Here is a 27,532-nt window from a genome sequence, read left to right as displayed (position 1 = left end):
CACTGAGAAGAGCCTGGCTCCATCCTCACGACACTCACCCTTCATATATTTGTAAAAATTAATAAGGTCACCCCTCAGTCTCCTCCAAGCTAAAGAGCCCCAGCTCCCTCAGCCTTTCCTCATAAGCTTCACTCCCTTAATCATCTTTGTTGCCCTGTGCTGGACCCTCTCCAGCAGTTCCCTGTCCTTGAACTGAGGAGCCCAGAACTGGACACAATATTCCAGATGTGGTCTCACCAGGGCAGAGTAGAGGGGAAGGAGAACCTCTCTTGATCTACTAACCACCCCCCTTGTAATACACCCCAGGATGCCATTGGCCTTCCTGGCCACAAGGGCACAGTGCTGGCTCATGGTCATCCTGTTGTCCATCAGGACCCCCAGGTCCCTTTCCCCTACAGTGCTCTCTAATATGTAATTTCCCAACCTATACTGGAACCTGGGGTTGTTCCTGCCCAGATGCAGGACTCTACACTTTCCCTTGTTAAATTTCATCAGGTTATTCCCCGCCCAACTCTCCAGCCTGTCCAGGTCCCGCTGGATGGCAGCACAGCCTTCTGGCGTGTCAGCCACCCCTCCCAGCTTGGTGTCATCAGCAAATTTAGTGATAGTAGACTCTATTCCCTCATCCAAGTCATTGATGAATATATTGAATGATACTGGCCCTCTCCGAGGTGATCTCAGTCCTTTCTTATTGTCTCTTTGTTCACTTGCACATGAAATGCAGCTTTCTTCGGCCAGATCATTAATTACAATGACAGACTCAAGCAGTGCTCACAATTCCCTCAAAAAATGACAATGTTTACCATCTACCCACACCCCTCGTTTAGCACCAGTCAGCTCATCTGGCAGCCCTGGCTTCCCCAAAACCCACACGTACTCTTTTCAAGACTAGGGGTCCTCATGCCAAAACACTGGCCCAGGTTGCCCAGTGGTGGTAGATGCCCCATCCCTGAAAACATTCCAGGCCACACTGGACAGGGCTCTGAGCAACCTGATCTAGTCGCAGATGTCCCTGCTCATGGCAGGGGGCTAAATGAACTTTGAAGGTCCCTTCCAAAAGAAACCATTCTGTGATTCTACGATAATATAAGGGATGCTACAACCCCACGTGTTTACCTAAACCATGGCTTCAAAGCCAGAATGATTTGTGAGGGAAGGGAAGGGAAGGGAAGGGAAGGGAAGGGAAGGGAAGGGAAGGGAAGGGAAGGGAAGGGAAGGGAAGGGAAGGCCCTGCCGCCACCGCTCGGCCTCGAAGCCGCCCGCGCGCCGCCGCCGCAGCCACGCGCTTCGCCGCCACCACGTGACACCCACCCCGCTTCCCCGTTGGCCAACGGGGAGACACCGTACCCGGAAGAGGAAAGGAAGGGGGCGGGGAGCGGCTGCCGCGCGCGTGGGCAGCGGCGGCGGCAGGAGAAGGGTCCAGCGGCGGCAGCGGAGCCCGGCCCAGCCCAGCCCGGCCCGGCCCGGCCCGATCGGGCGGTGGGCGAGGTAGCGTAATGTCCTCCCGCGGGGCGGGCGTGTGCGTCTCGCGGTTGGGCTGGGGCTGGGGCTGGGGCTGGTGGCGGTGGGGCGAGCCGGCCGGGCCACTGGAGCAGCAGCCGCCGGGTGAGGCGGGGTTGGGCCGGGCGCGGCATCGCTCCGAGGCTCCGCTCGTTCCCGCCCGGCGATGGCAGCCGGGGGGCAGTGGGCACACGCGGCCCAGAGAGCATCGGGGCCGCCCCTCCCGCCCTGTGCTGGCCGCGGGCCGGGCCCGGACGCAGGCTCCGGGGAACACGGGTCTTTGGGGCCGCCGCCTCCCGCCGGGACCGCGGGCAGCGGGGACCCGGGGTGCTGCGGGGCCTGGCGGTGCTGCCGGGAGTTGTAGGCTGATTACAGAATGTTAGGGATTGGAAGGGATCTCGAAAAATCATCTAGTCCAATCCCCCTGCTGGAGCAGGAACACCTAGATGAGGTTACACAGAAATGTGTCCAGGTGGGTTTTGAATGTCTCCAGAGTAGGAGACTCCACAACCTCCCTGGGCAGCCTGTTCCAGTGCTCTGTTAACCTCACTGAGAAGAAGTTTCTTCCCATATTTAAGTGGAACCTCCTGTGTTCCAGTTTGTACCTGTTGCCCCTTGTCCTATCATTGGTTGTCACCAAGAACAGCCTGGCTCCATCCTCGTAACACTCACCTTTTACATATTTACAAACATTAATGAGGTCACCCCTCAGTCTCCTCCAAGCTAAAGAGACCCAGCTCTCTCAATATGATCATCATCATATTGGGAACTGTGGGGTTCTCAGTGTTACGCGATGTTCTCTGTGCCTCCCTGTGAATGGGCTGAGGCACCCCGGCACAGTCCTGCACCGCAGCCTGAGTATTGGGTAATTCACGGCCTCGCTGGATGATTTGTGGGATGAAATACTCAAAATTTGCGCTTGTGAACACTTGGCCCGCAGCAGTGGTCTGTGTACCTCATGAGAGGAGGTGTACCATGGCAGGGTTAAAACAGCGACAGCATAAAAAGTAATTTTTGTGAAGTACTGAAAGCTTGCCTAGTTGGCCTGCCAAGAGCTCTGGGAAATCCAGTGATGGAAAGCTGGGGATTTTGATTTTTAAGCAGGAACATTAATTTATAATACTTATCTGTCACTAAAAGTGAAATTATAAGGCTTCTTTTAAGCAGAAGAAAAGCCTAACCCAGGGCTCTGTTGTTGCAGTCTTGAGGATGCTTGCAGTGTTTAGCTGATGTGAGATAAGTGACTCAGGCCAAGCTAAACAAAGGTGAGCTTACACCCGGAGGGGTGTTTGCAGCCGGTGACCTCACTGCTGCACAGCAATGCAGCTTCATCTCCTGTTGCCTGAGGCCACACATCTGGGAAAAATGCTGAATGTGTAAGAAGTTTAAATGGCTCTTCTCTTAGTGCATTGATACTTTGAGCAGGGTTTCGAACATGGTATTAAGCTACTAGAGAGTGTCCAGAAGAGGGCTACGAAGTTGGTGTAGGGTTTAGAGGGGAAGCTGTGTGAGGAGCAGCTGAGTTTGTTCAGCCTGGAGAAGAGGAGACTGAGGGGAGACCTCATGGCAGCTACAGCTTCCTCACAAGGGGAGAAGGAGGGGCAAGCGCTGAGATCTTCTCTCTGGTGATGACCAGGGACAGAACCCGAGGGAATGTCAGGAAGATGTGCCAGGGACATTAGGAAAAGGTTCTTCCCCCAGCCGGTGGTGAAGCACTGGAACAGGCTCCCCAGGGAGGTGTCACAGCCCCAAGCCTGACAGTGTTCAAGAAGAGACTGGACAACACCCTCAGACACACGGTGTGAACTGTGGGGTTGTCACATGCAGGGGCAGGACTTGGACTCGATGATCCTTGTGGGTCCCTTCCAACTCAGGACATTGTATGATTCTATGGTTTGGTTTCATTTGTTGTGGTTGGTGGGTTTAGTGTTTTGGTGGTGGTGGTTTGTTTGGTTTTGTGTTTTGTTTTTTTTTTTAGCAAATTATGAACATCTGTTATAGTAGAAAATGTGGTCGGGTTTTAGCAAACTATTAAAATTTTCTTCTGTTTTCCTCTACTTATTTTTCACTGCTAAAAAGAAACTGCAATGGAGAGTACAGTATGGGTCACTGTCCTTGTATTGTTTTCCATACTACTGTGTGAAAGTTACCACCATGGAGTGGAGACAGCTACTGTTGTGCATATATCGGAGAGAACTTTTCCAGAAAAGGCAGCTGGCATTAATACGGACTTGGCAGGATTAATACAGAAGCTTCACCTTCAAGAACTTTTCCATCGTTATGGGGAAAACAACTCTCTGTCGATGGAAGGGTTTAGAAAACTGCTCCAGAACATAGGTATAGATAAAATGAAAAGGATTAAAATAGACCATGATCATGACCACGATCATCACCTTCATCATTCTCATTTTTTGTTGAGTAAAAACTCCGAGAAGACTGTTTGTCCAAACCATGAATCTGATGCTAACAAAGACCATAGGAACAGTCACTCAAAGGAAGCACATAAAGTAGAGAATGTAGAACATCAGCAGAACTTTGTACGCAGCAAGAACACCGTTAATGAGATAACGGCATCTATCATTACTGCTCCCACAGATGGCCGCTATGAATTACAGAATGGGCAGCCTGGAGAAGTCAGGGCGGTTGCTCGCTTAGGTCTGACCAGCTCTACTGCCGTTAACGTTGCAGGTGGCAGCAACGCCAGCTGGCTTGCTAACAGCAAAGCAAATGAATCTCACACTTCTCCAAAGGAATCAGAAAGAGGAAGTTACCTGTATTCTAAACTGACAAACCAAAATACCCAAGAGGTGAGACTGCTTCTGTGTATTCTTGAGAATCCAGATCCACTGGGAATGTTATTATGACATATTTGTCAGGTGCTTATCATTGAATGGGGTACGAGCTTTGTGATGTAACAGTACTCATAGCAAAACACAAACAACTTTCCTTGAAACATAGAAGGAATGTCGTGTTTATGTTCACAAGCTCAGAGGAACATAGATATGTGATCTAGTTATTTTTTTTTCTTCCTAAAAAGAAATACATACTTATATTAAGTATAAACACGCACTTGGTTTTATATATTTATAATATACTATATATTATATTTTTATTATATTTTTCTGTATTTTTTACTACTTCTTTACATGGCCTCTAAAACTGAGTGAAAAGTGTTAGGCTTTTACTATTTGCACAGCAAAACATCTGACCCCCTTGTGTTGAGAATGAATGATAATTGTGCATCATCTACCAGGATTCCCACACCAGATTTCTAGACCAGAAGGAGGGGTTGGAGGTAAAGTTCTTACTAAATTAGTTTGTTACCAGTTTTTAATTACCATTTAATTACCTGTTTTCATGTGATGCAACTGCATTACCACTGAAATGGGATGTGTGGTCCTTTTGAACTGTATCATGGTATTTTGGTTCTGGTTAATCTTTTACATATTGTCTTTTCACAGTGTTCCAGTGCATCAAAACTAATGCAGTCCCATGGAATGGGCACTCAAGTATTGTTGACAGCTACAGAATTTAGTTACCTCTGTCCAGCTCTTATTAATCAGATTGATGGCAAATACTGCATAGTCCATGCAACTAGTGAAAAAGCCGAAACTCCTCCGAAAAGTTACTCTCTGCAAATAGGTAGGTTGTTTTAACAGGGAGTAAAACCTTACTGAAAACCCGTTTATGTTGGTTATAAATTTGAGAAACATATTTCAAAGTTGAAAGAAGTTTGTAATTTTGTTTGGGCACTTGATCATGTCTAGAGAGAAATCTTTGTGGCAGACCATTTGTTAACATCCCATTATGGAACTGATCGGGAGTGTTTGAAAACAAATGTTAAGCAAATTAAATCTCATATAGCTCTTATTTATTCTTGTTACTACTTTCTTCTTTTTTTTTTTTTTTTTCCCAGCTTGGATTGGTGGCTTTATATCCATCTCTGTCATCAGTTTTCTTTCCTTATTGGGTGTTATATTGGTACCGCTGATGAATCGCGTGTTTTTCAAATTTCTTCTAAGTTTTCTTGTGGCATTGGCTGTGGGGACTTTGAGTGGAGATGCTTTCTTACATCTGCTTCCACATGTAAGTATTAATTACTGTTTCACTTGGTATCTGAAAGCAGAGAATGTGATACCTGTCATTAATTAGTGCTTATTTGGTGAGTCATTTCTCAACCTTGTAAGCCAGATTTATTTGATGGAAAGGTTTTCCATTTGGAACTGTTTATATTATTCATTTGACAGACCTTACAGGGTAAGAACTTCACAGCATTATCCCTCAGTCTCTTTCCCTTTCTTAGTCATCTGCTGCCAAATGACTCATTGCTCCTTGCATGCAAAAATTTTTCACAAATGTTTTTAGTAATTTATTGCAATGCTGACTGTTTATTTTCTTTCTCCAGCTTAATGGACTTTATAGATGAGCGGAAATCGCTCATTGTACGCTTCAAATGTGGAATAGATAATCCATTGTTTTCTGTTATCAGCCACTTACATTGATTACTTATCCATTGTAATTTTTTTATCAGAATCAAGCAATTCTTAAGTCCTGGAAAACATTACGTGATAGATTTTTAGAGTTACATGTTAATTGTTACGTAACACGGACAATGAAATTGGAGTGTGATTGCTAAATTTCTACCTTTTTTGAAGCTCTTAAACAGACATTCCCCTCTCCCTGCTCCCATATCTCCCCCAAAGGTAACTTGTTGCGGCTTTCAGATATGATGGATATGAAGGACTGCAGATCCCAGGGTAGTTTCTGAGCCCTGCCTGTAATTAATTGGGTCATTCTTTTGCCTTTCAGTTAATTTTGCTTTGCTGTGTGAGGTTGTGTAAATCTAAACATGTGCAAGTGATGTGTCCTAGAAGTTATTTTTTTACTGAACACATCAGTATCCAGTGAGGAAGGGAACAATGTCAGACTTCCTTTAAAGAAGGAAATTACTGCTAAGTTTCCTGTAGAAAAAGAAAAAGTATTTGACATCTATGAGCTGTCTTAGATGGGGAAGTAATTGGTGTGCTGGCTGTGACTACTACTTAAAATGCAGTTTCCTTGGTGGTGTCAGTAGCTTTTGTGGGGGCAGCTGAACATCTTGTACTGAGTGGTACGTGTGTAGGTGCAGTGAGAAGGTAAGTACCAGGCCTGCTCTCAGTCCATGCAATGTTTCTTCTTAAATATTTATTTATCTTGAAAATCAACAGATTTAGTTGTAATTGTTTGAATTCGTATCCAGAGCATTTAGCTCATGGAACTTGGTAAGCCTGGACTCCAGGCCTGATGGAAAGAATGTGAAGAATACTTTCTATGTTTCTTATGTTATCATTTCTTTTGAATATAATGACTTCCCCCATTTGGTTCTCCCCTTAGTCTCATGGAAACCACCACCATCACCACGAAAAACCTGTACTTGAACAAAACAAAAGCTCCACATTCAAACACCTTGTTTTTCAAAGTACAGAGGAGAGTGCTTACCTGGATTCTACGTGGAAGGGACTTACAGCACTTGGAGGCTTATATTTCATGTTTCTAGTGGAGCATTTGATCACTTTAATAAAGCAGTTTAAAGACAAGAAGAAAAAGGTAGAGAAACTGTTACTTTCAAGTATTGCATGATAATTTTATGATTATCTTATACCTGCCTGGATTTAATTGTGGTTGCTGACTTGATTAGTATTATAATTTCATTTATATTTAAGACACATATAGTTGATAACCTTTTTGTGTGGTCCTGTTATGAAACAGCTCTGAGCTATTTCCTTAACCTGACATATAATAAATGTAAAAGTTGGCTCAGTAAATAGGTACAGTAAAAGCTGGCGATAGTGTAAGTTTTGTTTGAAGAAAGTTAGTAAACTACTAATTACTTAAAAATAGCTAATTTCTAGCCTACCATGATGACTGATAATCTCTGTTTAGTTTTCTTGTTAAATTGGTCATTAAGGCAACAGTCTCAGAGCAGATGCTGTGTAAGCATTTTGACTTTGGTTGCAGGAGGTTGTGTTGGTGGGTTTATACTGAAGCTAAACCAACTGTGAGTGACAGGATTGCTTCCCTTATCTCTAGTTAAATTTATTTGCTGAGAAAAGACATGAAGAGTTCCAAGCAAAGCAAGTGTTTTCTGTGTCCTTCTGTCAGCCACTGGGAATAGATTTCCTATTAGACTAATTATGCCCTTCTAGATACTGAGTCACTGATTGTAAATTGTTGTGATGGAGAGATTAGCAAGCAATGATTTAAGATTTTCTTTGATTGACCTTCAGTACACTAAAAAACAAACAAACCCTGAAAACACACCACAAAAAAACTCCAAACCCCTGACAACAAATAAAAACAAACAAAAAAATACATTATTCCACTAATTATTTTCCATTGTAATGTCAGTATAACTTTTATGCAGTATTTGTGTTTTGCCTCTCAGATGAACCCCTCTGCTTATTTCTCATGCAAAACTAGGCAGTATTTATGCATGTGGGGTTTTTTATTGTTTTTGTGTTTTTTATTGTGTGAGGGTTTGTTTTTGTTTGTCGTTGTTGCTGTTGTTTTTTTTAATTTGTTTTTATTTCCTCCTGTGGAACCTGAGGAGCCTTTGTCTTACTGTACTTAGCTTATTTTTTAATGTGCTGCTTCTGTGCTCTTTATATGGTTTCCAAGTTATCATCTTCCTGTGCCAGATGCATAAATGTTGTGAATATAATGCTGCTCATGTATATCCTGAAAGATAAGTAAAATATTCATAACCACAGTATTTTCTTTTGGAATAAGAAAAAAAATGAAGATGATGGAGAAAGTAAGAAGTTTTCAGCGAATGAAGAAAAGTTAGATACAGATGATCGTAAGTCCCAGTATTCTTGCACAGTTGTTATTTTGTGGCAGCACTGTTTAAAAAACACCTGATTGGCAGCTCATGGATCTGCTGCTTATTGTAGGTTGGATCACTACCCACCTGAATTCTTTTCAGAGCAAAACCTGTCTGTGCATTGATACGTAGAGGACAAGCTCTGTTTGCTGCCTTCCTTTAGAAAGGATTGACAGGTTGGAAGTAGTGAATTCACAGTTTTGAAATCTTAAGCCTTTTAATTTGGGATTTAACAGCAGAAGTTGAAGTCATTCCCTGAAGCTCTTCTGGCTAATGCCTGTTGCAAATACAGCTGTACCTAATGACTTCTACACTTCAGAGATGTTAGATGTTATATGTGTGATCCTTTATTTGGATTTTTGTATGTCTTAACTCTGGATTTTATTAGCTTGAGTGTTTATTTATAAGGTTGATAATCTAAGATCCTAGAGGTTAGTTGAAATACCTGGATTGCAAATGATCATGTGTCCCCAAGATTGTGCTGTAAGCAAAAACACACCTCACTAGATACTCGCTAGCTCTTGTAGCTAAAAGAGATGTTAAGTTTTTCAGAAAAATTTTAGAACTGATGAAAGAGTTGTTGATAATGCAGGGAAAAAAAGTGCATTTTTTTCATTTAATTCCATGGGAAGAATTATGCAAGTATTTGGTGTTAGGTAAAATAACTAACCATAGTGTGCCACTACTGTTTATATGAGGATGTTTCATAGTCTTGTGGTGATTATTTTTGAGTGTTTATTTTTCAACTGTTTGAACTTAAGCTCCTGTATTTATAGGAAGTACAGGAGTTTCCAAAATTATCTGTAATGTAACTCTCTTCAGCTCTAAGATGAATAAATGGCATATGCTTTCCAGACACTTCGTTTTTCTGAAGCAGTTGAACTAATGGCCTTCATGCTGTGAAACTGGGACATAGAGCCTTATGCTGTTGTGTTTAAATTGAACTGTGTCTTAGATTAGAAGCTTTTGTACCTTTTAGGAGGCATTTGTCGCTGTAGTGTCATGGCTGCTTTAGCAGTTTGAGACAGAAACTGATTTTGAACTATTGAGAATGATCTTAGAAATCTGATGAAAGAAAAACAAGTTGTGGAAACTCTTGGGAAAAAGAAAACTGGGACGAGAGTTGGGGTATCAGTCTCAACTTCTAGTCTTACTATTTTCTTCTTTACTGCATCACTTATTCAACTTGTTTATTGTATGTTTGCTTCTTAAGTGATTTAAAAAATGCTAATATTATACTCTGGGCTTTTGTAACAGGACCTGAGGGCTACCTAGGGACAGACTCACAAGATCCATCGCCCTTTATTTCTCAGCAGCCAACTGTACAAGAAGAAGAAGAAGTGATGATAGCTCATCCTCACCAAGAGGAGGTTGACAATGTCTATGTGTCCAGAGGCTGTAGAAACAAATGTCATTCTCACTTACACGATACTCTAGGGCAGACAGATCACCTTAGTCATCATCACCACGACTACCATCATATTCTGCATCACCATCATCATCAGAATCATCATCCCCACAGTCACAGTCAGCGCTACTCACGTGAAGAATTGAAGGATGCGGGGATAGCAACTCTGGCGTGGATGGTGATTATGGGAGATGGACTACACAATTTTAGTGACGGCCTAGCGATTGGTAAGTGTTAGCTTGGGCACTGCAGCTTTGTTATACATGAGGACGGCAAAGTCTTCTTGCTGTCACTTAACTCTTTATCTCACTTATATCTTTATTAGGAACATAACTAATTGGGGGTGGATCACTGAAGCCTAAACTTTTATTTGAGAGCAGCTTTGAATGAATGAGAGAAATCTCCAGCTCAACAACCTAGAGATCAGTGATAAATAAAACAGAAATTATGTGCTTACAGTTAAGCTTCTTTAGGAAATCTATAAACTTTGCTTATTTTCCTACTTTTAACAAAGTTAAAGCTAATGTTTTTCAAAACTAAAGCTAGGCTTATAATACTTAGGACTTGAGCTGGCTTTGTATTTCCATGCCTCCAAGGGCTCAACAATTTTTTTATTTTTTTTTTCAAGATAAGCTTGTCTTTTTGGTCACACATTGACTGTTTTTTCCAGTTCAGTCAGGCTACTAGTATCATTTGCTGCTTTTATTTCATTCTCTCTTCCATCTTCACATTAGTTAGCAAGGTCAGGTTCTATATACTGGGCCCTCGTTACACTCATGTATAAGTTTCCCCAGGGCATTGGTGAGCAGGGAGATGGGACCCTGCTTTCAATCTGCTTTAGTCTGAATATTACCCAGGTGGATTAGGCAATATTATATGCATGTGATTTTTTCGTGCTGTGGGAGGTAGGCATGCATTCCTTTTTACTGTAAAATCAATTTGGTCCAAGGCCTTGTGTTCTCTAAGGCGTTTTTACACTTCTGCACAGCAGTCCTGTCACATCCAGATTATCAGATCTTACTGTTCAACTAAAGAGCAACATTGCAGTTCTTCCTAGTGCTGTGCTAACTTTCCAGAGAAGGTCTGTGTAACTTTCTGTACCCTAGGAGTGTGTGAGTAGGGCGTTAATTCACAGGACGTTAGTTAGCTATTACCTCTCAGAAATATGATTCATGGAGCAGATACCAATAAAGTCCCTGTATGTTGCCTTTATGCAGGGTTTTGGATTAAGAGTGTCTGTACCAAGTAAAAGAGCCTAACATGATTCCTTCATGTGGTTGGTGTTTTGTACTCAGTCTTAAAACAGGCTCAGTCTCTCTTCTTGGAAAAGTAATTTCAAAAATATATTTTCTTAAACACCAGTCATACTCTACCCAATCTTGTTCTTTAAATTTACCATAGTAGTATTTTATTTTAATTTACACAAGTATCATCAGTTATTTTAAATGTAATCAGGACACTTATCTTTTTGTTCCTTATTTATTTATGTCCCTTTTTTTTCTGCTTACATGTTGTAGTTGTTCACTTTTTTTGACAGTGCTTCAGTGGAAATATTACTTTATCACAAAAATAACAAATTTAATATTAAGTTTTGGACTTCTGGCTGGGAGGTCAGGTTTGGGAACTCCCTCTTTTTTTTTCTTTTTCCTAGAAGGCAAGCTAGACTACAGATATTTTAAATTTTAAAGGTTAAAGTAAGTTACAGAAAGTGAAGTCAAATCAGTAATCCGCAGTTCTTATTCTAGTCTTTCATAATCTTGACTTTAGTATTTAAGACTAATCGTCACAGCTATCAGATTCATTTCCAGCTTGTATAGCATGCTGGGGTCAGTTCAGCAGTATCAGTCTTTCTGTGTATTTTATTGTAGAAACAAGCTCATTCTTGTTTGAGGAGAAAACCCAGTAATAACTGTTTTCTCACAGCAGTATTTGCAGTTGTTCAGATTTGGTCAATTCAAAGTATAATGTGAAAAGAGACCTTCTGATTTAATCTCATTTTTGATGAAAGTTGAAGCATGGAATCTAAATTTCTGAGCAGATCAGTAGTGAAAATGTGGTAGGAGAGGAGGATTTGCATACAAATGAAATGCCGAATCAATTACTTGTTAGCATTAGAGAGATTTGGGAAGGAGCTATGAATTTATAGTTATGAAGGGAAAAGCATGGGGAAGGTTAATAAAGGCTTATTGAACAAGTGAGAGCAATAGCTTTTAGAAGTCCTGCTGTGTAGCTTGTTCAAGCTAATGGAAACGTGGGTTTCTTTCAGTTCTGGATGTGCTCAAAAGTAGTATGGAGAAACATGGATTTGATGATGTTCTAAAAATGCTGAAAATGCCAGCGCTACTTGTATAGTATTTTACCTGTGTTTAAATGAAGAAATGGATGCTTCTGTGAAGCTAGGTTTAACCAGAGTAACCTTTAGTTTAAGTTCCTTTCTTGTGATTTGTTATTCATAATTTCCATCAGATAGTTTTTTTCTTCATATCTGTTGTGCTGATTATGTAGAAATAAAATTTAAAAGTGCTTCTTTTTCTATTAAACTGTGGAACAGTTGCACGTGACTAATTTGTACAAAATTATGTTCAGTGATTTGAACTTTTCTGTGAAGCTTCAACTAAATAACTAAAATGCAGAACACTGATTTTTGCACTAATCTTGCATACATGTTATTTTCTCTGGCTCTTTTTTTGAGAGAAGTGGTCTTAAATGTATATTTTAAGATACCATGACACTATTGAGTCAGCTTCTCAAGAGGGGATAATACCAGACATATTAATGTAGTCTGCAGTTAGTTAAAGTTTCAAGACATCTTTGTGGCAGTGAAAAATAAAACCAGTTATTCCTGTTATTTATGCCTGTACTTTGGGTGCTATGTATCCATACAGCATACAGCCATGTCAGCCAAAGCAGTCAAGTTTTATTTGGCTTGTTTTTGTGGTCCCAAGATTAAATTTACCATGTGTGATTAAGCTGGGTTCTTGTGGTTTTAGTTTTCCTCTAACAAGTGATGACTGAGAAAACATTGTTGAGAGATAGTAGTATAGAGGAACTTGTAGATTCTTGATGATGCAGGCATGGGAGAAGGTAATTACCTGCTGCCTTCCTCTACTTACCTAATCTCCTCAGAAACTGAAGCCTGATTGAATGAATGCTGATGAACTCTCCTGTCTTAGTAGGAGATAACTGTAGTTATTCTGTTTGTCTCTCAAAATCTGACTCAAAACTATATGTTTGGGAGCAGGAAAAATAGACCAATACCTACAAGAGATTGATAGTCTTCACTAATAACCCCTTTTGCTAGTCTGGTAGCAGTAACTCCTGTCATTTACCTCTTGATTACTGAGTAGACTCCTATGACTGAAGGTTTCAGAGTGCAGTGGAAAACACTTCTGCTGGTGGCTCAGGGTAAAATAGCTTTTGTCCTGCATGCTGTGCATCTCTGAATTGGACTTCACAAATAGTCATAGAAATGGGTGGACTCCAGAGGTTACCTAGTCAAGCCCTCTGGAAACGGCTCTTGGGAACACATGAGGAGGTCGGTCATGGCTTTGCACAGCCAAGCCTTGAAAACCGCTGGAGATGGGGAGGCTGACCTCTTCTAGTGTTGCACTGATGTCTCATAATAGGGAAAGTTGCATTTATGTCCAGCCTGAAGCTCCCAAGTTGTTATTGGCAGCCTCTCTCCTGTTGTGACATATGTCACTACTTTGAAGAGCTGGGCACTAAAGGTACTTACAAGCCTCTGTTAGACCGCTCATTAGTCTGGTGAAGAAGGAGGTTAAATATACGTAGCTTCTTCAAGCTTTTGGGCCTTATGCTGTGATTGTATTGCCAGCCTCTGTTGGACAGTATTCATATTCACCCTTAACTGAGACACCCCAAGGGGGACAGAAAATCCCAGAAACAGCCTCACCAGTGCTTAGCAGGGCTTGTAAAGAACTGCTAGCCTTGCTTCTCCTAAGACTATGAGGTTCAGGTTTCACTGTACTAGGAATGAGAGCATAGTGTTGGCTCCTACAGGGCACTCGTTACACTCATGTGTGAGTTTCCCCAGAGCATTGGTGAGCAGGGAGATGGGACCTTGCTTTCAATCTGCTTTAGCCTGAATACTACCCAGATGGATTAGGCAATATTATATGCATGTGATTCTTGTGCTGTGGGAGGTTGGATTGCTGGTGTCATTACCATGTTCTTTAGATGAGCAGCTGCAGGTAGGGACAGCAGGTTCTTCCTGTTGCTGGGCTTCATTGTTTTGAGATTTTACCCATCTGAGAGTCCGTGTTTTCTGTTCCAGCGCTGCTTTGGTCCTGCCTTTCTCTTTAGTCTGAAGGGGCTTGGGACTCCTGCCTCTGTAGAACCTCTTCTAAAGATTCTCCCAATCTCCTCCTGTTCATTATTGCTCATCCTAAGATGCCTCTGCGCTACTTGTTGCATGTCCTTCACTGGGCACTCCTGCACTTAGCCCAGAGGTGAGATTGTTGCTGTGGTCGCTGCAGGGAGGAGCATCAGTAATTTCTTGCAGATGAAGAGCTGGACAGCAGTGTCCACCCTCAGAAGTTACACCTAGAGAGAGGCTGCTGGAGTACTGGGGGTGGCGATTGCCTCCTGTGGTCTCATCACCATCATAGCTCTTGCTCTGTGAGCAGTCCCTCGTGCCAGCCACTGTGACATGGCCTCGTGCCTCCTGGACTGCTTGTTGGCAGCACCTTGTTTGCTGGCACTCTGCTAGTGGCAGCTGAAGGAGAGGCTGGAGGTGGTTCTGCTGCACCCCTCAGTGTGTCTCTCTGTGCTGTGTGTGAGCTGTGGTTCAGCTCTTTGGCCCTGCTGCTTCCTCCTCAGCTGCTGTCAAACCAGAGAAATTGCAAGCAGCAGGAGGAATGGAGAAAACAAGGATGAGGACTGTTGGACGAGTTTAAGGGGTTTCTGTGGTTGTTCCTTCCTCCACCTCAAGCGTGGTAGTTCACTTGTGTGCACACTGCCTCATTAACAGTCTTTCACTGCTGATTTCACATGACTGTGTATCCTCTCTTACTGTTGAATTGGCTTCCCTTTTCTAGCGCCTGACTCAGATGCAGTTGAGCTGCCCTCTTCCCTTTAAAAAGTGTCTTTTCTGACAGGATTTCCACTTATTGCATTTTCTGGGAGGGTTGTGTTTTTAAAAGGTATTTGGCTTAGTTCAGAATTAAAAGTGAAATTTCATTTAATTTAGCTACTTGGAGGATTCTGTGTTGCTTGTGATTTTGAAATGTAAGAATCATAAACAACAACTGTTCAGTTGTAGTTTAAATGCTTCCACAAGCATAAGAAAAATTTGAGTGAAACTAATACATCATAATCTGATAGAAGCATATGCCACAATGTCTCTGCACTTGATGTCTGAATGTGAAGTAATGTTCTTGTTTCTTGTTTTCCTGTCTCTTCATAGGAGCAGCCTTTACTGAAGGGCTGTCTAGTGGTTTAAGCACTTCTGTGGCTGTATTTTGCCATGAATTACCTCATGAGCTAGGTAAGACCTCAATGTTTCCATATGCTGCAGCTATAGGTACTTACAGTGAACTTTGGAGAACAGGGAGTGATTTTATTCTGTGGCACAATAAAATTTCATCAGAAAACTTAATCTGTGTCAGATTGTATACTCAAGAATACTTTTAACTTACTTAAAGGCTTTTATTTATTAATTTAGTTTATCTTCCTTTTAAAGATCTATTTCTTTGTTTAAAACTCAGTGTCTCTTGCAGTTACTTACAACTCATTCTGTATAATTCAGTTCTAGTTTTTGTTCTTCAGTTCCCTAGAAAGCAGAATGTTCAATTTCATTTAATGGAGCTTGTAAACCAGTATGTGTATACATTGGTCAGTTTGTTAAACAGTCTGATATATTTGTCTGTCTGTACAATAATGTTATACAGAAACACATTAATCCAGAGAAAACATACCTGGTTTTATAACATGGGAGGAACTGAGGCTTGTTCATCTTAATTCCACGGGAATCATGGAACTTGTATTAATTACCTGTACTAAATGTTGTTAGTACAAATACACAAAATTAATTCATGTTATGAATCTGATAATCTTAGATTCAAATGTTCTGTTGGTTTTGGAAGCACAAAAATCTTTTAAAAATTCATACTACTTTAATCCACACAGAAAAATTAAAGAAGGTATTTCTATCAACGGAGGACATGAAGTGGCATAGGAATACTGAAACAAATGGGACTAGCTGGTTAACTGGGGATAAAATTGGATCATTCTGTTGTTAATGCTAAACAATGTTCATAATGTACCAGTTCATCATAATTGCGATATCTTGTGGGAAAGCTGTTGTAACAAATAACTTAGCTTAGAAGATTGGTTTTGTTTACTTTAACTGGAGATAACTTATGTTTTTATATAGAATCCATTTTATTTCCAAATAATAAGCTTATATTATTTTCCTTTGATTTAGATTTAATTTATCTAAACAAACAAATCTGTTTAGAATGATGGAGAACTTGTTTCTGACTGGTAGTCTATCATTCCTTTAAGTGAAAATAAGATGTCAAGGATCATTTAGATAAATTAATGAAGAAATTATTTCTGAATTTATGGAACAACTAGACTTAAAATACAGAGAGCAGTAACAGGATAATAATGGAATCATCACCATTACTTTATGCAACTAAGTGGGAATATTTTATTTTAGAACTTCTTTAGGATGTTCATGTATACCAGGTACTCCAGTATTTTACAGAGTTGGTTTAAGTGTAAACTACACTAAGAGCTGCTTCTTCCAAAACTCCTAAGACTTTAAGGTTATACACTTACAATGTTTGCTACTGTGTTGTTCTTCGTGTGCATTTTAAAATTTTCTGTCCCCTGGCAACTTCTGATTTTATGACGGAAAACAATAAGGCAGACGACAACATAAAAATAGCTTAGTAATCTTGTAAGGAAAAGGAGAACTCATAAATAGCGCAATAATTACCTGAGGATGAAAACTTTTGTTTCATTTTGATTTTTTCCCTGCTGTAGGAGATTTCGCTGTACTTCTCAAAGCCGGCATGACTGTCAAGCAAGCCGTGCTTTACAACGCGCTGTCAGCCATGCTGGCCTATCTCGGGATGGCCACGGGGATCCTCATCGGTCATTACGCAGACAATGTTTCCATGTGGATATTTGCACTTACAGCTGGCTTGTTCATGTATGTGGCTCTTGTGGATATGGTAAGTGGCTAGACATACTTGAATTTATATGGCCTAGTTTAAGAATTAATGCTACTTTATATTTTGATCTGAAAATAAATGCTTCTGTCTTTTCTCCCTCAATGAACTTTTTCTGCACTTGAAGGTGCTGATGAGCCTGCAGTGTAAGCACTCTGTTAAATGTTCAGGTGGAAGATTGCTTTTATTTAGCTTACTGTAGGAAGAGAGGTTGTTTTTCCCTTAGTTTTTAAACAGAAGCAGTTAACAGCACAAGTGGAGTAAAAATTTGCTTCAGAGAGTGGCTAGTGTAGCAGATGGCCAGTAAGACTGTGAGTTGCACACTTTTGGCACCACCAAATGTGCTTTGGCTTTTGCATTAAGTAATTTCTGCTTTTGGGGATGAAGACAGAATAGTATTAAAGCCTACACTGTACCTCAGAAGTATGTTTGTACAGAAGTACAAAGTATTTGGTTGATGTTAGTGAAAGCTTAACTATCTTAAGAATAAAATTGTTGGTGTGGCTTGATTACATAATTTGGTAAATAAGCCTGGAAGATATGATTAAGACATGAGCATAATTATGAAAACAGTAATTAGAACATTAGATTCTCTCTGTCTCTACTTATGGAAGTAGACTCTGATAATGTTGTTCATGTTGAGTGACACCAATTTGAGGAGTACCATTAATGCGGTCAACAGGAAGGACTAGAGGAGTAAGACTTGGCTGCCTCATGGTTGAAGAATTGGGTTTGAAGTAACTGTTGATTTTGAAGGCATTTAACGCTTTCTTGGTTTTTTAGGTGCCTGAAATGCTCCACAACGATGCCAGTGATCATGGATGTAGCCGCTGGGGATATTTCCTGTTACAGAACGCTGGGATTCTGTTGGGTTTTGGGATAATGCTGCTTATCTCTGTATTTGAACATAAGATTGTATTCAGCATAAACCTGTAATGCTGGTTGCCAAGAAAAGAGCTTCATGTTAAATTATAAGCGGTAGGTTTTTTCTATTAAATTCCATAATGGAGAGGTACGGTTGATATAGGTTAGATATTTTTATTGGTGTGCTTTGTTGTTGTGTCCCTCCCTCCTTCCCTTGTCTCCCTGATAGAAATGAACACTGTAAGGTTTTTTCACATAGGATTTAGCATTGCACATGGTACTGTGGAACATTGTACTTAGTAAAACATGGTGAAAGTGCCAAATCTATTAAAGGAGTATTGTCTGGGGGGTTAGAGGGTCTTTTTTTTTTTTCAGTAAATTTATTTACTCTCTGTAATTATATGTAACTTTTTTTACTTCAATGGTTTTGTTGGTTTAAATAAATAAAATGACAGTGGTTTTTATTTTATCACAATCCAAATCAGTGGATACAAAGGAGAGTGAGCAGTGTAAAACAAGATGTAATGGGTAGCATGTGATTATATTTGTAGTAAGCAATCTCTTCTGCATCCACCTAGTTTACACAGAGTGGCAGATGAGTCCACTCCATCCTTTCTGTGGTGGTTCTTCTCTCAATAGCTTGTGGATTCTTTGTCTTACTCCAGTTGGTTTCTAGTCCAAATGAATTCTTGTGAAATCCTGTTTTAAGTATTTGCACCAATTTTTTTTTACCTGTTTTGTTTCTCAAATTGGCAACAGAAGTACAGCTGTTAGACTGTAAAAGCACAGCTCCAGCTCTCCTGTTTGTGAATTCCATCGAAAGGACTTTCAAAGTAGTGCTATATCCCACTTATACTGCCTGAAATGGCAAAGATCTATTAAAGTCTGTTTGATGTCAAGGGGAGGAGTACTACAGCCTGAGACAAACATTCATTTACCACACCAGCTTCCTTAAGTAGAGTGTTGATTTACTTTGGGAAATGAGCAGAGTGGGAGAGCTGAGTACTTCTAGTTCTATGTGATTGCACACAATAACCCTGTGCTTACACAGCAGTTACATTCCTTGCAACAACTAAAGCTGAGACATCCAAAATAGCAAAATTTCTTTGAAAACATATATAGGGAAGCAGTATGTTAAGGGTAATTGTAAGTATGTAGTTTGAGCTTACAGTTTTAATGTTTTAACTATCCTGAAAGTAACTGAAGGAAGGACAAGGATGAAAAAGACAATTGCAAAATGAATTCTGCGTTTCCAGAAAAGGTGAATATTGGACAAATTTTATGCAAATTTTATGCTATCTTAACTAGCTAGCTTTAAAAAACAAACAAAAAACAGAAAGAAACCAATTAGAACTTATTTCTGATCGAGTTGTTAAATTGAATCAGACAAGTTGAACAGTCTGGCATATGTTGATCTGTCATAAAAGGGAAGCTGAAACTACTGTATCACTTTAGAAATAGATGCTTGGAATGAATCAAAAGGTTAGGGGTGGGGTTTGTTACTGGTTGAGAAATGGGGATCACAGATGTCTCTGCAGCCAGTGGAATATTAGCTTCTCCTTCAGTCTTTCCTGAAGTGAACAAGATTGAGATTTGATCTTCTTTCCCCAGCGATGAAATCCTGTTCCTTTCCTCCTTGGATGCCAGGGGTAGAAAGTGGCATGCTTCCTTCAGCTCTGCTGATGCATCCCAAGGGCAGCACTAAGCTGTGGTGGCATCTCACCAGCTTCCCTAGATCTATCCATGTATGAACCTTTATCTCTCTTTGCTTGATGAGCAATTGTTTGGAGAGAAGAACAGAATTCTCTTTTGGGAGCACTCACTTTCCTCTCCCTGACTTACTTTCCATTACTAGAAACTACTCTGGTGCTGGGCTTAATCTCTAACAAGAACACTGCCAAAATATTGGTGGGCGTGCTCTTTCCTTCCATGAAGCACTTTACATTTCATGTTAGTCTTATTCTGTACTATTGTGTTTTGATTAAGCCTCTGGACTTTTGTTAGAAGTTTTTGGCTAGTGGTTTCTCTTGGCCTACAACCTTGGTAGCTGCTAGTTCAGCTGGACTGCTTTTGTCCGGGTGGTGGGTACGAAATAGGAAGCAGGCATGTAGCCTGGTGTTGCCCAAGAGGTTTTGAGATCAATGACTGAGTGACGGACATCTACAAATTGCAATCAGTGTTTCCAGTGGGTTCTTGGCTGGCTTTCAATGTAATCAACTGACATGAAAATATCTGCATATCAAAACACATTGCTAGTGTAAAAACTGATGAAAAAACTTGCCTTTAGAGCATGTGGGCAGAAATGACTCGATCAGATGGCCATATGCATGTCCCACCCATTCAGTGTTCTTTAGTGTTTGATGGAAAGATGTCCATGATGGACAGCTGTCCAAACTAGTAATTGAACAGACTATAGGTTGAAACCTGCTGTAGGTTTGTGCCAGCATGACGACAACTGTTTGTTTGTTTGTTATCTTTGTCAGCCTTATAAAGTAGAATCTGCATTTGTTGCAATGTACTTGAATCAGAAATACTCATGGGTTGGCAAACTGATGGGGCAGAGCCTCTGAGCAGCCCTTTATTTTTATGCATATATTTTTCTGCAGCAGTTTGTGACATGCCTGCCTGTTCCAGCTGAGACACTGAAGTATGTTTGGTTTGTGTATCCATCTGTACCTTAATTATGGCACAGACCTTAATTTTATATGCTGTTACAGCTGCCATGCTGTGCCTGTGCTAGCGGCAGGTGAACAGAATAGGCAGACAATGCTGGACTCAAAGTTATTTTCTTTTTAACGTGTTATTCTAATGTTTTTGACCTGTATTTTGAACAGAAAAAGGTGCTGTGTGAAGTTATTAATGTGCAGCAAGAGTCAAACTCACCTGCCCAGGCTGTGGGGTTCAGGTGCTCTTTAGAGTGACGCCAGATTTGTTGTGGGAACCCAGCTGAGTGACGTTTATTTAAAATACAATCAAGGCTAAAATGTAATTCACATGGGTTCTCCTGCTGCCTGAACCGAGATACCAACATAATTAAAGTTTCTGTGGATAAAATGGGTCACGCTGTTTGCTACGAGCAAGAAACAAAAATACATTTTGATGAAATGTGTTTTTATTTTTATTTTTTTGGTGCATATAATGATCACTGACAGCTCTTAGGCCTCTTGTGTGCTGGAGAAAATAAACCACTGAACCAAATGCTGGGTTTTGAGTGTTTTCCTCACAGATGCGGTTATGGCCGTTACAGATTTAATTTACCTTCTCAGGAAAAAAAAAATAACAATCGAATATGTAGAATTATGTTTCCTTACAGTTAGTGGAAACGAATGGGTTGTGTTAGAATTGCTTCTCCACGCACTCGGGTCGGGGCGAGGAAAGGATTTTGTCCTAGAAACCGCTCCCGGCTGCCTCCTCCCTCCCGCGGGGCGGCGGCACCGGGCCCCGGCAGGCGGGTGGGACGAGGGGCCCGGCCCGCGCAGTGCGGTGGCACGGTGCTTGAGGAGCCCCGGGGCCCGGCCCGGGCGGGGCAGGCCGCGCTACCTCTGCCGGAACCACCGCCCCGCGGCTCCGGGCCCGCCCGCCCGTCCGTCATCGCGGCGCGCCGGGCGGCTGAGGCGGGGCGGGCAGCATGGCGGCGGCGGGGCCGGGCGGTGCGGAGCGGTACTTTACGCGCTGGTACAAGCCAGGTACGCCCACGCGGGCCGGGGCTGGGACAGGGGTGGCGGCGGCGTCCGCAGCGGGTCGGTCACTGGTGTTTGTGCCCTGTTGCAGATGTGAAGGGGCGGCCGTGCGAGGACTTCTGCGTGCTGCAGCACTCCAACAGGCGAGTGTGGGGCTCCGGGGGTTGGGGGGCTCCGGGGACGGCCTCCGCTCTCTCCCGAGATCAGGTACCCGCGGTCAGCCCAGAGCCGCCGGGGTCTGACCCTTGGGAAGCCTCCGGTTTGCTTCCTGAAGGAGCCGCCGCTGCGTTCGGGCAGGACACGGTGGTACCTGTGTTGCTAATTATTAGACTGTATTTTTAAGGAATTATAGAACTCATGGTTTATGAGAACATTAAGGTAGCAACCTTTAAAGATTAACCAATCTCATAACAATAGAATCTTTGTATAAGCAGACCTTGTAACCAGAGAATCTTTGTACTTAGTAATCATACCCTATTCTTAAAATCGACGTAGCTTTACGACATTCCTTTAAAACTGGTAACTGAGAAGTAACTGAGAAACATGCAAATGTTACTTAGTATTATTTAAACACATCGCTTGTGGTAGAATAGGCGTTGTTGTCAAGAACTGTAATGAATATGTAATTTTTCTGTCAATATAAGAAATGTATGACTAACTGGTCGGTGGCGCACCAGTGGAGGGACACCTCCAGTTCAGCCCCGGCGGTGATTAAGAAATACTGCTTTTAAAACCCTACAACGTGGTTTTAAGAGTCCCTTGAATTACTACTCCAGTAAGAACAGTGGAGCTTGAACTCTTCCCCTCCCCATCCCCCGCCCGCATCCCTGCATCCTCTCCTGCTGAAAGGGCCCTTTAGAGTCATAGAATAATTTTGGTTGGAAGAGACCCTCAGGATCATCGAGTCCAACCATAACCTAACTGTAGCACTAAACCATGTCCCTGAGAACCTCATCTAAACGCCTTTTAAACCCCTCCAGGGATGGTGACTCCACCACCTCCCTGTGCAGCCTGTTCCAATGCCTGACAACCCTTTCCGTGAAAAAGTGTTTCCCAATATCAAATCTGAACCTCCCCTGGCGCAACTTGAGGCCATTTCCTCTTGTCCTATCACTTGCTACTTGGGAGAAGAGACCAACCCCCTCCATGCTACAACCTCCTTACATCAGCTCCTTTACATCATCTTCGGTAGCAGAAAAGCTTTTCTGTAATGGCATTGAGAAGTAGTGTGTTTAACTTGGTTTCTATGAAGTTAATTGGCTCAATTTGAACAAACATTTGGCTTTTTCTATGTACAACTTAATTGCTGTCAATTGTCCTTTTCTGTACTACAGACAGTGAATGCAACATAGGAAATAAAACGTCATACACTGTTTCAACTTGGATGTAGCTGGATATCCAGTGATTTGGAATAAATCAGCCCTGTACCTGGTCTGGACTATAACAACACACCTGCCCCACTGCTACAGCCTGCTCTGGGTGCAGGGTGACTTGTGGCATCATGGGCCTTTTTGAGGTGTTTAGTCCCTGAGGGAAGAACAGAACTACCCTCTGCACAGAAATCAGCAGTGCCAATTGCTCGTGTTGAGGGAGGATGAGGCATTCGTTGTTCCCAGGGGGTTCCTGCTCTGGTTCAGAATTCAGAGTTTGGAGTGATGGGAAGAGTGTGTTTGGCAGAAGGCAGAGCCATCACCTGGCTGCAGCCTTCAGAGCTGCAGCAGCTCCGTGCAATTCACTTTCTCATTCTTTGGGAACAGAAAGCCGAGTACCTGGGAACAACAAGTGTGACAGCAAGAAAGGACACCTCATATTTGGGCTGAATACTAAATATGTAGCTATTGGTCTCAGTTGTCCAACATAAACAGCTTTCTGTTGGCAACAGTTTAAATCCTGCTGATAAGGAGCAAAGGAAATAAAAATATAAACACTTGTTTAGATGTCTATGAAGATTTTGATGTTTAGGATTCTGAAATATTAGGGCCCTTGGCTTCCACAGCAGTTTAGCCAAATGCTCTATGTACTATTTTACCATTGTTATGTATAGGGCTGTGGCTCAGTTTGGTATTTTGAAGCAGTGTAAAATTCTCTGTTGATTTTTCGGTTTGCCAGGTCTTGGCTCTATGGCAGCTGAAATACATAATTTGTCACCTTTCCCGAAGAAAGAGGCTGGGGTCAGGAAGAGGTGGCTTTTCTGGTCCCTTTGAGCTGCTGGCATGCTGGATGCATTCCTCAGGATCCAGCTCCCTCTTGCGGGAACTGTGCAGCAAGAACTTGCCAAGAGATGGGACAGCGGAAGGAGACAGATGCAGCATTCACAGGGAAAGCTCTGGTTCTGTGCCGTGGTTACTGTTAATTCTGTTTTTAAACTCTTCTTAAACAGAACAGCTTTATCTTGGCTCAGTTATTGCCAAGTTCTGAGCTCTCCATGCTTGTGCATTAAGCACGGTTCTAACCCAGGCATGAAGGTAGGCCTAGTCTCCAGTTTTGTGACAAGAAATACCCTTTAGAAAAATATAAAATGCAAGCAGCAGGGTAACTGAAGCCCAGAACACCGAGGAATTAATCTGCTGTAACTAATCACCACTACAGGTCCTTAGCCATTCTGAGAAATGTTGCCTTGTGTTAAATTTCCCTACAAAAGCATCTCATGCTTTGCTTTGTTAAGTGAATATCTCCTTCAGCTATCAGAAAACTAGTGAACCAAGTATACTCACAGAGCATAAAACAGATACAAGAGCTCTAGCTTATTTAAAAGCTGTGGTTCTGCTTAACTAAGACATGCACTGCTTTTGATGGTCCAGCCTAGTATCTCAAAGCACCTTTTTTGGGGGTTGCTTTAGGTCGAAATGCAATTTTCACTCTGTCTGGTACCACAGATGTCAATTAAGGTGCCCTGAAGAAAGCATGTCCAATTTGATCCAGTATATGACATTTTTGTAAGCAGGAAATTACAGTTTGGCTCTGATCAACAGCCAACAGTTATCCTCAGTTCTTCTTCATTAGCTCAGGCAAATTGTGTTCCAGGTTACTGTACTCAGCCCCAGTGCTGTCACCCAGACCTGTCTGTCCTTCCTTCCTCCCTCCCTGGGCCTGAGAGATGCCCATCCCGTGAATCACGTTGAACTATGACTTTGACTTTGCTGCTGAGCTTTAGACCGAAGAAGTCTGTGCCTGCAGAATGAGAGTAAAGAACAGCTTTCGCTACACTGCAAGTCTTGCTAGCATTTTAGACTAGGAGCCCAAGCCAAGTAGTCAGTATCAGTTTTAAATCCTACCAGAACAGGCAGAGGAGGTTTTAGAGCTGACTTAGAGCACATCATTACTACGCTGTAGTGGTTCTTATGTTTCTTGTTGCAGAATCTGTGTCATCACCTTGGCGGAAGCCCATCCTCTTCTTCAAAATGGAAAAAAAATTACAAGCGTAAATTACCAAATCAGCGCCAACTGTAGCAGACTCCAGAATAAGGTCTCTGGGAAGTCAAAAAGGGTATGGCTTTCTGATTTGCTTAGTTTTCATCTTCCTCTCTCACAGTGCCTGAGACTTTCTGTCCTTTCTAGGACAGAAACCTACTGATTTACCTTTGCATTTTATTTTAAAGCAGCCCCTCCCCAGCTGAAGAATTTAGGCTTTTCTCAAGAGGTGCCTGACTGTCCCAGTCAGGCTCTTGCGGTGCTCCTGCAGCACCAGTGGTTCCCAGTGTTGCTCAAACCAAGGCTAACAGTCCCTTTTACCCAATTTTTCATTGCATATAGACGGACTTAAACATGCCTTTAGAAATAAAGTTTGTTTCCACCAAAATGCCGAGGATTTGGAGACTGCTGTTCTTGTCAGACAGGCCTGGATAACAGATGGGCTAGTGCAGTGTGTTTCATGGGGGTTTTTCAAACGTGTAGTTTAACCTGGTGCTGTGAAAGTCAACTGTGCTGGTTTTCTCTTCTCTGTGTTAATTTTAATCTGATTAAAGTACAAGAAACATAATTACAACTAGATTTCTAAGTTATTTGTGTACAGAACTAAATTGTTGTATTACCTTCTGTAGGGAAGCACAGCTACGTAACTTGCAATGACCTGTTCCTATCACACTTCCTGGCCTTGCTCTGAAGCTTACCAACTTCTTGTGTTGCTGATGGTAATACTTTTAAAAGCCATGTGTAATTCAAAATGTGCATGTGTATATATATTTTCTTTTTCAAATGCAGGGAGCTCAATTTTTAACAGAACTTGCCCCTCTGTGCAGGATATCTTCATCAGATGGAGAGGAATATACCATTTATAGGTAAAGTCTTTCCCTTTTCCTTCTAACCTTGACATAGCAGCCCTTTTACTGAAACGTAACACTTTTGCAGTTGTATACGAGGGCGACTGATAGAAGTGAATGAAAACATTCTTAGCAATCCATCTATTTTGCAAGAAAAGGTAAGAAACTTTCTTACTTGGTATTTGCTAACTTTTATTTCACTACTGACTTCAGTCTTGCTTTTAAGCCATCAACCGAGGGATACATCGCAGTGGTTCTACCCAAATTTGAAGAAAGCAAGAGTGTAACTCAAGGTCTTCTCACGCAGAAGGAATACGAGGAAGTTTTGTTGAAACGTCTTAATTCTTCTTCATGAAATTAATTATCCAGGTATATCTGTATTTGATACTAAATAAGCTACTTCTTTTGTACACTGTAACTTCCATGGTATTGAAAGGCCTAGTGCCTGTTTTTAAAAGAGGAACTTAAACGCTTGTTTCATACAAGAATAAACCAGTTCAAATAGTTTGCATATTAAAATTTGCCTTCTTTTTTCTATCAATTCTAGCACTAGAAGTTTTAAAATTAGTGCAGAATGACATGTTGGAGAGTATTTGTGTTCCACAGGCAGCTTTGCTTCTGCTTAGTGCAAGCAAAACACATACAGAAAAATCATATGATTTAGCTATCACTTACTTTAGCTAAACTAATACAATATGGAGTTTGACAAAGATAAAAATGAAACAGAAGCCTGTGTACAAAGAGCAGATAAACTTGAAAATATGTATTTCACACCAGGTTACATTTTCCTAGCATCCTGAAGTTAAGTAATGCCCTTTGTACAGAAGTTTGTCACAACTGGTATCTATTTTCCTACATTTTAAATGGTATAACTTAAAGATTATATATAATACTTCAGTGGTTCTACATGCAATTAAATTCTGCTCTGTAAGTTTTAATAAAAAAGGAAGCAACAGCTGCCATCTACAAATAAAGATAATAAAAAAAAAGAAGGTTTTGAGTCAAGAGTATTAATCCCTTAGAAATACCCTTTTGGAAATAGGAATAATCTTAACAAGATTAAAATTCAGTGGTGCAGCTGCTGAAAGAGTTGTTTTTCCCCTAGCACTACTTCATTGCAGGTACAACTCGTAACTAAGAGAACATTTCAGTGCTTTTGGCCACAGCCTTTCAGACTCTATTCCTGATTCTGCTTTATCGAATACATAGACTGAGATAGGCCAGAGATGAGTTTACAGACTTCAACAGTAGTGTTACAAATAGCATATGCAGCACAAGGTCCTGTATATAAAATGTCTATTAGCAGCATCTTTGGGTTGAAACATCTATTAAGACATTCATAAGCATTAATTACAAAAACCAGTATCAAGAGTGAGCAGAGGAAAGGCATTCACATTATAAAAATACATCATGATCAGACTAGTTGGTGTTGTAATTGCTAAGTAATGGGACATCTATTAGATGCGACAGAGGTCAACAGTTTTAATTCAAATTAACCTGGTTTGACTTTCCACAAATGAAAGCAATACTGAGAATTCACCAAGTGTTATTTTCAAAGGGGAGTTCCTGTGTTTCTAAGTGCTGTAATTACTTGCTCTCTAAAAACGTCATGTTTGTTACATGATGTTCTAAAGACTTGATGCCAAATGTCTCAGTTCTCCTTTCTGCAGTATGTCCATTTGTACCAGTTCGTATTCTGTCTTGTCTCCACGGGGGAGCAGGTTTAAGGCAGCCGTTTCCTGCTTTATTCTGTATAGAAA

At 41.4% G+C, this 27,532-nt stretch overlaps 3 protein-coding genes across 8 annotated transcripts in view; 2 read left to right on the top strand and 1 right to left on the bottom strand.

Annotated features, from left to right (window-relative positions):
- Window positions 1–1,316: 1,316 nt before the first annotated feature.
- Window positions 1,317–21,031, top strand: SLC39A6 (solute carrier family 39 member 6). The gene is made up of 10 exons (XM_065052928.1): window positions 1,317–1,488; window positions 3,580–4,307; window positions 4,962–5,142; window positions 5,417–5,586; window positions 6,874–7,086; window positions 8,269–8,338; window positions 9,620–9,997; window positions 15,196–15,276; window positions 16,782–16,972; window positions 17,753–21,031. Exons 2-10 carry the CDS (start codon window positions 3,588–3,590, stop codon window positions 17,903–17,905), a joined length of 2,157 nt encoding a protein of 718 aa, XP_064909000.1. The 5' UTR covers window positions 1,317–1,488; window positions 3,580–3,587; the 3' UTR covers window positions 17,906–21,031.
- ABITRAM (actin binding transcription modulator) lies at window positions 20,950–26,291 on the top strand. 5 transcript variants are annotated; one of them, XM_065052933.1, is made up of 6 exons: window positions 21,364–21,519; window positions 21,605–21,656; window positions 24,871–25,000; window positions 25,714–25,790; window positions 25,861–25,930; window positions 25,986–26,291. In XM_065052933.1, the coding sequence occupies exons 1-6, from the start codon at window positions 21,462–21,464 to the stop codon at window positions 25,995–25,997; spliced, it is 399 nt and encodes a 132-aa protein (XP_064909005.1). In that variant the 5' UTR covers window positions 21,364–21,461; the 3' UTR covers window positions 25,998–26,291. The 5 variants fall into 5 exon arrangements, with proteins under 5 accessions (XP_064909003.1, XP_064909002.1, XP_064909001.1 ...); XM_065052932.1 differs by having other exon boundaries at window positions 21,375–21,519; window positions 25,999–26,291; XM_065052931.1 differs by lacking the exon at window positions 21,605–21,656 and having other exon boundaries at window positions 20,950–21,519.
- CTNNAL1 (catenin alpha like 1) overlaps window positions 25,940–27,532 on the bottom strand; it is a 59,985-nt gene continuing 58,392 nt past the window's right edge. For both annotated transcript variants that reach the window (XM_065052927.1, XM_065052926.1), the window contains exon 19: window positions 25,940–27,521. In XM_065052927.1, the coding sequence (XP_064908999.1) occupies window positions 27,360–27,521 (162 nt within the window). In that variant the 3' untranslated portion in view covers window positions 25,940–27,359. The remainder of the gene's footprint in view (window positions 27,522–27,532) is intronic.

The sequence above is a fragment of the Columba livia genome, chromosome 2, assembly GCF_036013475.1.
Source record: "Columba livia isolate bColLiv1 breed racing homer chromosome 2, bColLiv1.pat.W.v2, whole genome shotgun sequence".
In the NCBI taxonomy this organism is placed as follows: Eukaryota; Metazoa; Chordata; class Aves; order Columbiformes; family Columbidae; genus Columba; species Columba livia.
Note: the sequence above shows the minus strand (reverse complement) of the source record. Positions and strands in the feature narration are given on the sequence as shown.